This window comes from Aplysia californica, unplaced genomic scaffold (assembly GCF_000002075.1).
Source record: "Aplysia californica isolate F4 #8 unplaced genomic scaffold, AplCal3.0 scaffold00750, whole genome shotgun sequence".
NCBI lineage: Eukaryota > Metazoa > Mollusca > Gastropoda > Aplysiida > Aplysiidae > Aplysia > Aplysia californica.
In genome coordinates this window covers 211,581-223,299 of record NW_004798020.1, presented here as the reverse complement: position 1 = coordinate 223,299, position 11,719 = coordinate 211,581, and the positions used below count along the sequence as shown (strand labels likewise).

Genomic DNA, 11,719 nt, shown 5'->3' with positions numbered 1-11,719 from the left:
GGTAAAATTATTGAGAGAATGGCTGCGAAAGATTAGTTATTTCCTTAGCTTGATTCTGTGGAAACTGAAAATTTACATTTTTTTGTGCCTTTAATAAACGTTTTACAGTAAAATCCACACAGAAATGTGTTCTTTATTGGGCATGAAAGGTGTTGATCAAAAAAAAAAAAACTTTGATAAAAATTCACTGACCTGCAGAAAAATGCCAGGTTCTTCACATTGCTTATTTTGACGAGTGCATGATTTCACCACGCTGCCTCACATATACATTTATTGAATACAGTACTTTTGGTTTGTTTGTCCGCAGTCTAAAGACGTCGTTGGGCCAGGTGGTGAGCCCAGGCTTTGAGGAGGAGCTGATCCTGACAGCTCTTCACATCCTACAACGTGTGTGCGCCGAGACGATGAAGATCTGTCCAGACGTGAGATACTTCACCACTTCAGTGCTTTCTCGTCGTATCTCCATTTTTTTTTTTTATCAGTGAAAAATGCGACTTCTTCTTAAGCTCACTCTTTGTTATGAACTGTTTTCACTGTTATTAAAAATTGAGATATGACAAGAAAGCTCTGAGGTCGTGATTTGCTTTTATTTTAGCATGAAACAATGGGTGGAAAAGAGTTCTTCGATTATCAGGACTTTTCCTTTCACTTTTTATGCTGTTAGCGGTGACTCCTACAAGTTTCTATTGTGGGCTGACACATTAAATCGATGCTCTCTGCTGTCTTTGAGTCAACTCCGTTTTTATTTTTCTATCCTATTCTTACCGAAATCTTTTCTTTTTATACCTTCCTGGAGTTTTTACCATGTTCTCTATTTTTCTGTCCACTTTTACTGAAGTCTTTTCTTTCTTTATCCCCCAGGAGTTTACCAACTGTGTTCTCTATTTTCTGTCCACTTTTACTGAATTCTTTTCTTTCTTTATCTCCCAGGAGTTTACCAACTATGTTCTCTATTTTCTGTCCACTTTTGCTGAAGTCTTTTCTTTCTTTATCCCCCAGGAGTTTACCAACTGTGTTCTCTATTTTTCTGTCCACTTTTGCTGAAGTCTTTTCTTTCTTTATCCCCCAGGAGTTTTCCAACTATGTTTTCTATTTTTTTGTCCACTTTTGCTGAAGTCTTTTCTTTCTTTATCCCCCAGGAGTTTGCCAACTATGCTCACCAGATAGTGGACACAGTGGTCAGCGCTGTGGGGAAGAGCGAGGCCATCAGTAAAGCCGCCGTGACCTTGTTGCGTGCTGTCCTGAGTTCTTCTCCAAACAACGAAGAGCTGAAAGCGTCTCTGAGGACCCTGAACCCACTGCCTCTCAACGTGCCCAGTCTGGATGAGCTGAGAGAGGGCATGGACACTCTCTGTGGAGAGCAAGGACTGCCTCTTGTCCTGGTGAGCTTTCTTTGATGATACTCCTCGCTCTGTCAGTAATTTCATCACCTTGTGGGGCTCTCGCAGCCTGCTAGAAGTTAAGGTCCCCGGGTTTGAATCCCGGTAGCGGCCGAAAAATTTTCTTCTTTAAAATTTTCTCCTTTCACCTCCTTTCCTGCTCTCTTGCTATAATCTGTCGTCTGCTTTTGTCTCCCTTTTCAACCTCCACCCCCTCACCTCCTTTGCCCCCTCCTCTGGGTTCCTGACTCTTTCTGCAGCCTTTTTACTGCTACTCCTTGGCTCCTTCTTACTACTGTCTTTCAGCCACACCTCTGATCTTCTAGTAGGAAAGATCTACACCTAGCCTTTTCGGAAAAAGGCGAAAAATCTCAGATGGCACATGTGCAAGTTGCGCACATTAAAGATCCCTTGGTGGTCTAAAATAGATAAGAGTAGGCTACGGCCGCTACCCGGGCAAAATTCAAAATTTCCTACCAACTGAAAAAGTTTAATGTGTCCCGCGCGCTCATATAACCTTATGCAGTTGCGAACGCCGTAAAACACTTACCCCCCAAAAATCAATAAGTACCATCAGCTTGTGCCATTCTTTCTCTTCAGTTGTCTTGTAGAAGGTGGAAATCTCTACAAGTAGTTCTCTATAGCAATTTTAGATATTGCTTTGGAAAAGGTTGAGGAGGAGGGGGGGGGGGGGGCGTTTTCAGACTCTGTAGGTTGAGGTAATATTTGTACTTTCATGTGAAAGGCTGTCATTGCTTTCATGTCAATAGTTCATTTCAAGAATCTGTAAGCCACATGCATGAAAAGACTGAATATTATTGTTTGCCCTTTGTTCTTGTGGAAAGTCTACCGATTCATGTTGTGTCTGTTAACAGTGGCCAGCATACTAAAGCTTATGAAATGGACTTCCGGTTTCTCAGGATTGAAAAGGTTGATTCTTTGTATTTTTGAGAATGTAATATGCCGCTTTCTCAAAATAACCATTACAGAGTGTCTTTGTTGTATGAAATGATCAAAGTAAAACTTTTATTTTAAGACCATGCTTTTATTTGTTTATTATATTCTTTTTTCAGCGTTTGCAAAATCTGCTCCAAGCAATCTCCTTCATGTCTGTCGTTCCGTCGCACGGACTGGTTCTCCGACTGAATCGGCTCACGAGGGATCTTTTGACCGAGCGCAGGGAAGTACTTCAGATGGCTGTCGGCTCAGAAGGTGAGAAATTCAGTTCTAATGTTGTTGTCCCTTTTTAAAAAAACTAATAGTTCTGACATTATTCTCTACCCCCCCCCCCCCCCCCCCCCTACGGGGCAGTGCCACTGACTGTAGTGTCTTTAGACCCTCCGGGGCAGTGCCACTGACTGTAGTGTCTTTAGGCCATTCCCAAAGGGGGGACATTTCTCGTTCAAACACAGTAGAATTGTAAATGGGCTGACTCATGTCACACTCATAACTGTGCCTCATCTACAACAGGGAACTGCTGCTTTTTCTTTCCTGATCCTTACTATTGTCATTTTTCCTCTACTTCTTTTGTATGTTTGTCACTCTCTTGTGACCTGCTATTTCCGGGGTGCCTTGATAGTCGAAGCAGACCTTGTGCTGTTGAAGCGAGAGAGGTGAGCAGTCTAAGTCTGATTCCCTGTAAAGACTTCTCTGTTGACACCAACACCTTGGCGCTCATATGACCTTATGCAGTTGCGAGCGCCGTAAAACCCTCTACTATAACAAAAAAATACACCATCATCTGGAGCACATTGTAATAAATAAATAAGAATTTGCAAAGAAAATAGGAGTATTTTTTGCTCAAGGCAACTGAAAATGTAAACCACACTGTGTGAATGAATGCGACTGAACTTCTTTTACCCTTCTCTTTTTTTATCCCCCAACTCTGTTTCCCTTTTTTTCTTCAGGGTTGTGCTTACTGAAGAAAGTGGTGTGTGCTCTGCTGTCCCTCACCGAGTGGGAAAACCAGCCTCTTGTTGCTGCCGCGGGGTCATGCCTGGGTGCCATCGGCCCGGTTGACCTTCAGACCATGACCTTGCCGGCAGGCCTCGGGAACTCAAGTTCATCCATCGCCATGGAAACCTTCAGGAATCAGGAGTTTGAGAAGTACTGTTGGCTCATCCATAAGCTGGATGATTGCTTACTGGATAAAAGGTGGGTGAATACTGAGTGTTTACTGAAAAAAAAAAGATGCACTGTGTACTTGTGCTGCTTTTTCTTTCCTAATCCTTTCTATCGTCATTTTTCCTGTACTTCTTTTTTATGTTTGTCACACTCTTGTGAACTGCTATTCCTTGGTGCCTTGATAGTCGAAGCAGACTTTGTGCTGTTGAAGCTAGAAATGTGAGCAGAGTAAGCTTGATTCCCTGTAAGGACTTCTCTGTTGACATCCACCCCTTGGCGCTCATATGACCTTATGCAGTTGCGAGCGTCGTAAAACCACTACTAAAAAACCCCAAAAAACTGTGTACTTATGTAAAGACAGATAACTGAGTGAAAAGATAGGACGCCGCTGGCTGGAGGTGGAGACGATTGGCCAGAACATAGACAGGTGGCGAGCTCTTCTTGGCTGCCTGTACAATTACAACGACAATCTTTATTCATCTCAAAGGGAGAAATTTGTCTTGGTCATTTACAGTGGCAGTGGAGTACTACAAAGGTTTGGTTCACTTAGGCACACACGCAGCAAGACAGGACATTAGTACATGTATGTTTTATGTGCTGGAACAACCCTGCTCTGTAGAACGTTCTTTCGCTCCCAGGGTGAATGAGACGAAGAATGAAGTGAGTGAAAGTTTCCCTAGCCGTGTTGTTTAGAAAGACATTTATTTGTGATATAATGTGTTTGTGTGCTTGTGTGACTGTTGCATAATATACCTGTGGGTGTGTGTTGGTCCAATGCATTGAATTTATATCTTGTGTTGGACATGTTGCTGTGAGCACATGATGCTTTTCGTCCAGTGGAGGATCAGTAAAGAAGTTGAGAATTTTTCTTACAGTTGTAGGGTTTGCTGAGACAGCGATAGTTGTAGAGCGCATAGAGCATTCTGCTTAGCATAGATATTTGCTGTATAATCTGTAAATGCAATTATTATCATTATTGATCATTATTATTATTATTAAGATTATCTGGTCTCTTGGCTGTCAGTATAATGTATAAGTACAATTTTTATAATTATTGATCATTATTGTTGTTAAGTTTGTCTGGTGTGGTTTGCTTCTTCTTTCCTCAAACATCTATCGTCCTTATCTCCCCTTCTTCTATCCTATCAAACATCTATTGTCCTTATCTCCCCTTCTTCTACCTATCAAACATCTATCGTGCTTATCTCCCTTTCTTCTTTTTTATGTTTGTTACTCTCTTGTAACACCTCTAATCTTCTGGCGCTCATATGACCTTATGCAGTTGCGAGCGCCATAAAACCTCTACTAAAACTAAACTAAGTTTGTCTGGTCTTTTAATTGTCAATATAATGTAGAAAGGCAATTATTATCATTATTGATCATTATTGTTATTATTGAGTTTATTTTGTCATTTGGTTGTCAGTTGTTGTTTGAAATTGTTTCCACAGTTTAGAGGTGGTGAGAACCGCGGGGGAGATCCTGCAGTCTGTGTTCAGCACGGCCTCCTGTGTCAGGTTTGAGGCGGAGTACAACAAGGCCCTGCGCTCCAAGAGCTTCGTCTTCTTCTATCTACATCCTTTCAAGAGAAAAACTCCGAAGCTCGATGTGAGTCTCAATGCTTGGACTTTGCTATACTGGGCAGTATGTGTGAAGTGTGTTGACAAAATGAGTTACTTCTCGGATTTGAGCCCTATGGAAATAGATACATAACACTTTTAGGTGAAGTTTTTACAATTTATAAGTGTGAAATATGAAAGGCATGTTATACATAAAGAATATGGCATCAATAGAAAATCTACGAATTTGATCCTGACTCATTTTGTCAGCATGCCTCACATATACAGTATAACATGAATATGTCGAACACAGAAGACTCGAAAGCACGCATACGTCAAACTGTGCCTGCGGTCCCATTTTTTCTTCTTCTTTATCTTTGTATGATATCTCTCGAACTAGGGATCTCTCGAACTACCGAGGTCAGTCCCGACGAATTTGAGCCATTTCGTGTTGTACTGTATGTATGGTAAATGCCGTAGCATATATCGACTCATTAGTGTGAGTCTTTGCCACACGCCATTGTGAAAAGTGACATATACTGGTGATCAAAAGAAAGGTACCACTTTTTGATTGTGTAAAAAATCTAGAGTTTTGAGTCTTTACGTTTTTCCTTTCATGTGAGTAATATTAGTAATCTAAAAAGTAGCTTATGTTATAAAAATAACATTTTGGTGCTTCGATTAGTGTTCACAGTACCAACACCAAAAAATAGAAAAATTGGCATTTTTTCCCCTTGACCATGGGGTGGATATTTTCTATTCTTTGTATTTTAATGAACTTTAGGCCTATGTTTATCAAAAACTGCAATAAGATTTAGTCATTGTCACCCAAGAAACATAATTTTATAGACTCACACATTTCATTAACATAATTTGTGACTCACGCATTTCATTAACATGATTTTTTTACTCTCGCATTACTCCCGTACTAGTGTTACCATAGTTTTGACCCACCTGGTATTCTGTTCAGAAAATGGCCCCCCCACCAGCCCCGTCCAAGAAGGATTCCCTGACGCCTGACACGCTGGACAACCAGGACCTGTGGCTCGGTGTCAGCGGGAACTCTCCGCTGTCGCACGAAGAATGGATCCGGAACTTGACCACGGCTCTGCTCCGCTCTGGGGCCGTACAGGATGAGATGCTGGCCAAGATAGAGCCCATGTGTGCCTTCAAAGTAAGCTCTAGGGAGCTCTCATGGTCAAGAGGTTACGGTGTTTGCCTTTCTTTCAATAGGTCCCAGGTCCGAAACCTGACAGTGACGAAAAATGTTCTTCTCTCAAATTTTCTCCTTTCACTACTTTTCCTGCTCTCTAACCGTGCTCTGTTGTCTGCTTTCGTCTACACTAATTCTCATTAAACTGAAAATGCCTTAATGTGTCTTGCGCGCTCATATGTTTTGTTCTGTGTTACTGGCTCTACTTATTTTGATAACCAGACCACAGTTAGGTGGCGGGAAAGTGGGAAAGACCAGGATGATACTGGGGTTTTTTTTTCAAACATTTGAGCTAAGAGATGAAAAGCAAATGGTGTGTGCATTCTAAATTTGATGATTGTTTTGTATTATAAGCTGACATTTCTTTCTTATTGAAAGAGAACTAGAAGTACCAAAAACATGTGGTTTCTTTGGAGACTGTTGGGAATTTTGTGGAAGGAAAAGAAAATCAAATAAATTAGTGCTGAAAGAAGAAAAATGGGATTCCTGGAAATCCTGAATAAAAGAGTCTTTCGTATTAATTGAGGGTGGGAGAGGAGGGTTTACCCCTATAGTTCAGTCATAGCACCCCATGCTCTGACTGTCATTTTGGTTAAAGTGCCCAGGGAGTATTCCTGGCTTCTTTCCTCCCCTTTTCATTTCTATTTTTACTGTTTGTAGTTACATATGAAGAAGAGTGTTGTAGGAATAAAATGTTCTTGAATTATGAGGAATTCGAGAAATGTGGAATGTGCCAAGTTTTTGTACATTGTCCATGGGACGGTAGTTGTGTTCCTATATCAACTACTGAGTGGACGACTCCACCATATGCTGTTGAGAAAAGTGACGTATGATGAGTCTCATACTCTGAGCAGTCAATTCAATATGTAAGAGGGAAGGAAAAATTTACTGGTGCATATTTTGAATTGGGAAAAACAACAGCCCGTGTGGTCTGTTTAAATTTCTGTCTTTTTTAATTTATTTTTTTCTCCTTTTCTTTTTCTCCTTTTCTTTTTCTCCTTTTCTTTTCTCATTTTCTTTTCTCATTTTCTTTTACTCATTTTCTTTTCTCATTTTCTTTTCTCATTTTCTTTTACTCATTTTCTTTTCTCATTTTCTTTTTCTCATTCTCTTTTCTCATTTTCTTTTACTCATTTTCTTTTCTCATTTTCTTTTCTCATTTCTTCTCATTTTCTTTTCTCATTTTCTTTTACTCATTTTCTTTTCTCATTTCTTCTCATTTTCTTTTACTCATTTTCTTTTCTCATTTTCTTTTCTCATTTCTTCTCATTTTCTTTTCTCATTTTCTTTTCTCATTTTTATTCAGATTGACAAATGGACAGAATAGATACTATATACTATATATCACTGATTTATTTTTTATTTGTTTTTCTAGACCCAGTTCTGTGAAGAGGCTTTGCCGTACTTGGTACAAGACATCCTTCTACATGGTGGAGAGGATTTTCGCAGAATTCTTTCGTATCACTTCACATCCTTCTTCCGATCTCACTGTGCACACAAGGAGTTGGGAAGCTCGTCAGCAGGTAGGGACTGCATCACTTATCTGAGGCACCGTGGTGAAATCAGGTGGTCGTCAAGATGATGTAGTCAAGGAAGCCTGCATTTTTCTGGCTGTTGGGGCAATTAAAAAGAATTTTTTTTTTTGGCTCTATACCTTCTATGTCCATTTAAGAACTCATTTCTGTGTGGATTTTATTGAAAAACATTGATCAAAGGCACACAAAAAAAGTAAATTTTCACTTTCCATGAATTTAACTCAAATAAAAAAAAACATTCCCAAACTATGTACGTGGGTAGTTGGCGGGTGCTCTGGTGTGGTTTGCTCCTTCTTTTTTGTGTTTGTTACTCTCTTGTAACACCCCTAATCTTCGGATTTTATATGACTGTATTGTGTCGCAAGTACTGTAAAATTCTTACTAAAACTAAAGCTAAACTATCTCTCCTCCTCCTTTTTTGTGTTTGTTACTCTCCTGTAACACCCCTAATTTTGGCCACTTATATGACCTTATTGTGTTTCAAACGCTGTAAAACTAAAACTCTACTCAAACCAAACAAAACATCCCCAAACAATGTGCTCACTGGTGCGATGTATACTTCCCTTACACAGAGACCCGACCTTTGACCCTGAGGAAAAGATCTGTGCAGACGATGCTGAGGGTGGTGCAGTTCCTGAGGAAACAGACTCGACCCGCCCTGAAGTAAGATGGCCGCTCTCTGTGTGTGTGTTGTGATTTGTTCTGAAAGTTCTACTTTCTGCCCTAACTTGTGTTTTACTTTAAAAATAATTTTACAATGGTTCAGATTTTCTGAAAGTTCTACTTTCTGCCCTAACTTTTGTTTTATTTAAAAATAATTTTACAATGGTTCAGATCTTCTGAAAGTTCTACTTTCTGCCCTGTCTTCTCTTATTTTTAAAATGATTTACCATAGTCCAAATCTTCTGAAAGCTATGCTTTCTGCTCTGTCTTGGAATCAGGCTTTCGTCAATTTTTGGACATGTAGAGTTTTTGGTGTCATCTTAAAGCTTGTTCTCTTGTCTTTATTTCAATTTTTAAAATATCCATTTACCTTGAATACAAGTCGATATATTTGCGAATGAAGGAGGTGGGGTAACCTGTTTTTAGAGGTAAAATTAGTGAGAAAATGGCCGCCAAAGATTAGTTATTTCCTCAGTTTAAGAGTTCGTGGTAACTGAAAATGTACATTTTTTGTGCCTTTAATCAACGTTTTTCAGAAAAATCCACACAGAAATGAGTTCTATAATGGGCATGAAAGGTGTTGAGCTAAAAATAAAAAATTTGAAAAAAATTCACAAACCTGCGGAAAAATGCAAGTTTTTTTCACTTTGATTATTTTGACGAGAGCCTGATTCCACCGCGCTGCCTCACATTTTAAAAATGATTTACCATGGCCCAAATCTTCTAAAAGTTGTTCTTTTTGCCCTGTCTTCTCTTATTCCTATCATGTTAGTATTGTCCCAATCTTCAGGAGGTTGCAGTTTTTGCTGTGTTTTGTCCCAACCGTCAGATTGGTATTTCTAAGAGAGTTAGTAGTAGAGTACAACTAATAGGCTTTACTTCTTTTCCGTCCCTCTCTTGTTTCTTTCTGTGTGTTGAATTTTTTTTTAGCATTAGATTATCGTTGTTGTAGCCAACAAAACTTTAAATTGCATTTACCATTGTCGGCTTGTGGCTGGAGATCCTAATGCTTTTTTTCTCCTCTGTTGTTTCTGTCTGTCTTACTTTTGCTTGTTATTGTGTCAATATTGTTCTCTTTAACTAACATTCATGGGTGGTTGGCGGTGGCGGATGCTCTGGTGTGGTTTGCTCCTTCTTTCCTGTCGTACATCTTTCATTCTTATCTTGCCTTCTTTTTTTCGTCTTTGTTGCTCTCCTGTAACACCTCTACTCTTCAGCACTTATATAACTTAATTGTATTGAAAGGACTGTAAAACGCTTGCTAAATCAAAAAGCTAAATGATCGTTTTTGTGTCGATGTGCTCTGTAACTATAATTCCGATTGATTCTGCCCCCTTTTAGACGTGGCGTGCCTCAAACAGAGTGGCAGAACAACTTCTGGCTGGACGTGGATTACCTCGAGGTGGCCAGGGCAGCTCAGTTCTGTTCCGCTCACTTCTCTGCCATTCTCTTCACGGAAATCTGGTGGGAGCGTGTGAGGTAATTTAAAAATTCTTTTTCTATTTCAATGGCATGAAATTGTCTGGAGATTATTGAATTCTTCATATTTTATTTTGAATGCAGTACCTAATATTACTTGATATGAAAATGGACTTTAAGACGACTGTATATTTTGTTTGAAGATTATTTTATCTTGTTTTTCTTCTATTTTTGTCATGTTTCATTTGAGTCTTATTACCTGATGTTTAACCGACTTGAAACTGGTCTTTTAGACAACTGTATATTTAAGTCTTGTTGAGGTTGTCTTTGTTTTTGTTTTAAATGTATCATTTTATAGGTCATTGCCCGTAGCCTACTGCCATATCGAGATGTGTAAAGATGCTTCATATTGGGTTAGTGGATCTGGGACTAAATCTTTTTACTGCATTCACCCTCTGGTTGAGAAAAGCAGGATTGTCTCTTACACTTACACATTCCCTCTCAAGATACACCTGAACTGTACAGGTGTCTGAACATTTTGATTTTGTATCAGATTTATGTTCTGGACCTTAAAGGTCATGTAATAGAATTATAGAAACCAAAATGATGGTATGACACTCTGTCCATGTATCTGGATGAAATAAGTGTATCCATTGCAGGTTTTCGATAAAAATGAGGAATCAACATGCACTATAAATAGTATACATATGTGAGGCATCATGGTGAAATCAGGCGCTCGTCAAAATACTGAAATCGAGGAAACTAGCATTTTTCTGCCAGTTGGAAATTTTTGGGGGAATTTTGTTTTTTTCGGCTCAACACCTTTTATGTGAGTTTAAAAACACAAGATTTATGTGTCGATTTTACTGAAAAACGCTGGTTAAAGGCACGAAAATCGCAGATTTTCAGTTTCCAAGGTCTATCAAGCTTTGGAAATCATCGAACTTTGGTGGCCATTTTCTCGTTTATTTTATCTCTGAAACACTATTGGAGTGTGTCGTAGCTCCACTATTGGAATGTGTCATAGCTCTATGGTTAGAGAATAACACTATTGGAATGTGTCATAGCTCTATGGTTAGAGAATAACAGTATTGGAATGTGTCATAGCTCTATGGTTAGAGAATAACGCTATTGGAATGTGTCGTAGCTCCACTATTGGAATGTGTCATAGCTCTATGGTTAGACAATAACACTATTGGAATGTGTCATAGCTCTATGGTTAGAGAATAACACTATTGGAATGTGTCATAGCTCTATGGTTAGAGAATAACACTATTGGAATGTGTCATCCTTAGGGAGGAGACGTCTCTACCCTCCACGGGCTCCAGCTCCCACACACAGAGTGACAGCCAGCAGTCGGCCCTTGACCCCTTGACCCAGGTCAGCTCGCAGGGTTCAGGAGGTCAGGGTGCCCAGAGGCTGCTGCTGGAGGTGTACTGGAGCATCGGGGACCCGGACGGGATCTACGGCTGTGGGGCCGGGCGCCAGGCGGATCCCAGCACGAGGTGAGGGCTGGTTGTCTTATTGTATGCCAGTTGGGGCGGGGGTGTAACTTTTTGTCATTGTCGTTGTGGCTGTTGTTTGTTGTCATTTCTGTTCAAGTAAGGAAATGTTTGAGCCAACACTATCTGAGGACTTGTTTTATGTTGTATGTCGATTGGGGTTGTTGTAACTTTTTGTTGTTGTTGTTGCTGAATTGTTGTTGTTGAAGTTTTTGTTATTGTTGTTGTTGAAGTTTTTGTTATTGTTGTTGTTGCTGTCCAAGTAAGGAAAACCCCCCGGGGCGGTGCCACTGACTGAAGTGTCTTTAGGCCATTCCCAAAGGGGGGA

The 11,719-nt window shown here is 39.8% G+C and overlaps 1 protein-coding gene across 2 annotated transcripts in view; it reads left to right on the top strand.

The window, feature by feature from the left end:
- The window catches only part of LOC101863468 (serine-protein kinase ATM), a 72,361-nt gene that overhangs the window by 37,387 nt on the left and 23,255 nt on the right, over positions 1-11,719 (top strand). Inside the window, exons 29-38 of one of the 2 annotated variants that reach the window (XM_013088477.2) lie at positions 308-422; positions 1,140-1,382; positions 2,453-2,591; positions 3,287-3,533; positions 4,952-5,108; positions 6,030-6,233; positions 7,648-7,795; positions 8,380-8,470; positions 9,812-9,949; positions 11,185-11,394. In XM_013088477.2, coding sequence (XP_012943931.2) covers positions 308-422; positions 1,140-1,382; positions 2,453-2,591; positions 3,287-3,533; positions 4,952-5,108; positions 6,030-6,233; positions 7,648-7,795; positions 8,380-8,470; positions 9,812-9,949; positions 11,185-11,394 — 1,692 coding nt within the window. The remainder of the gene's footprint in view (positions 1-307; positions 423-1,139; positions 1,383-2,452; positions 2,592-3,286; positions 3,534-4,951; positions 5,109-6,029; positions 6,234-7,647; positions 7,796-8,379; positions 8,471-9,811; positions 9,950-11,184; positions 11,395-11,719) is intronic. The other variant, XM_035972582.1, reaches the window with a different exon arrangement.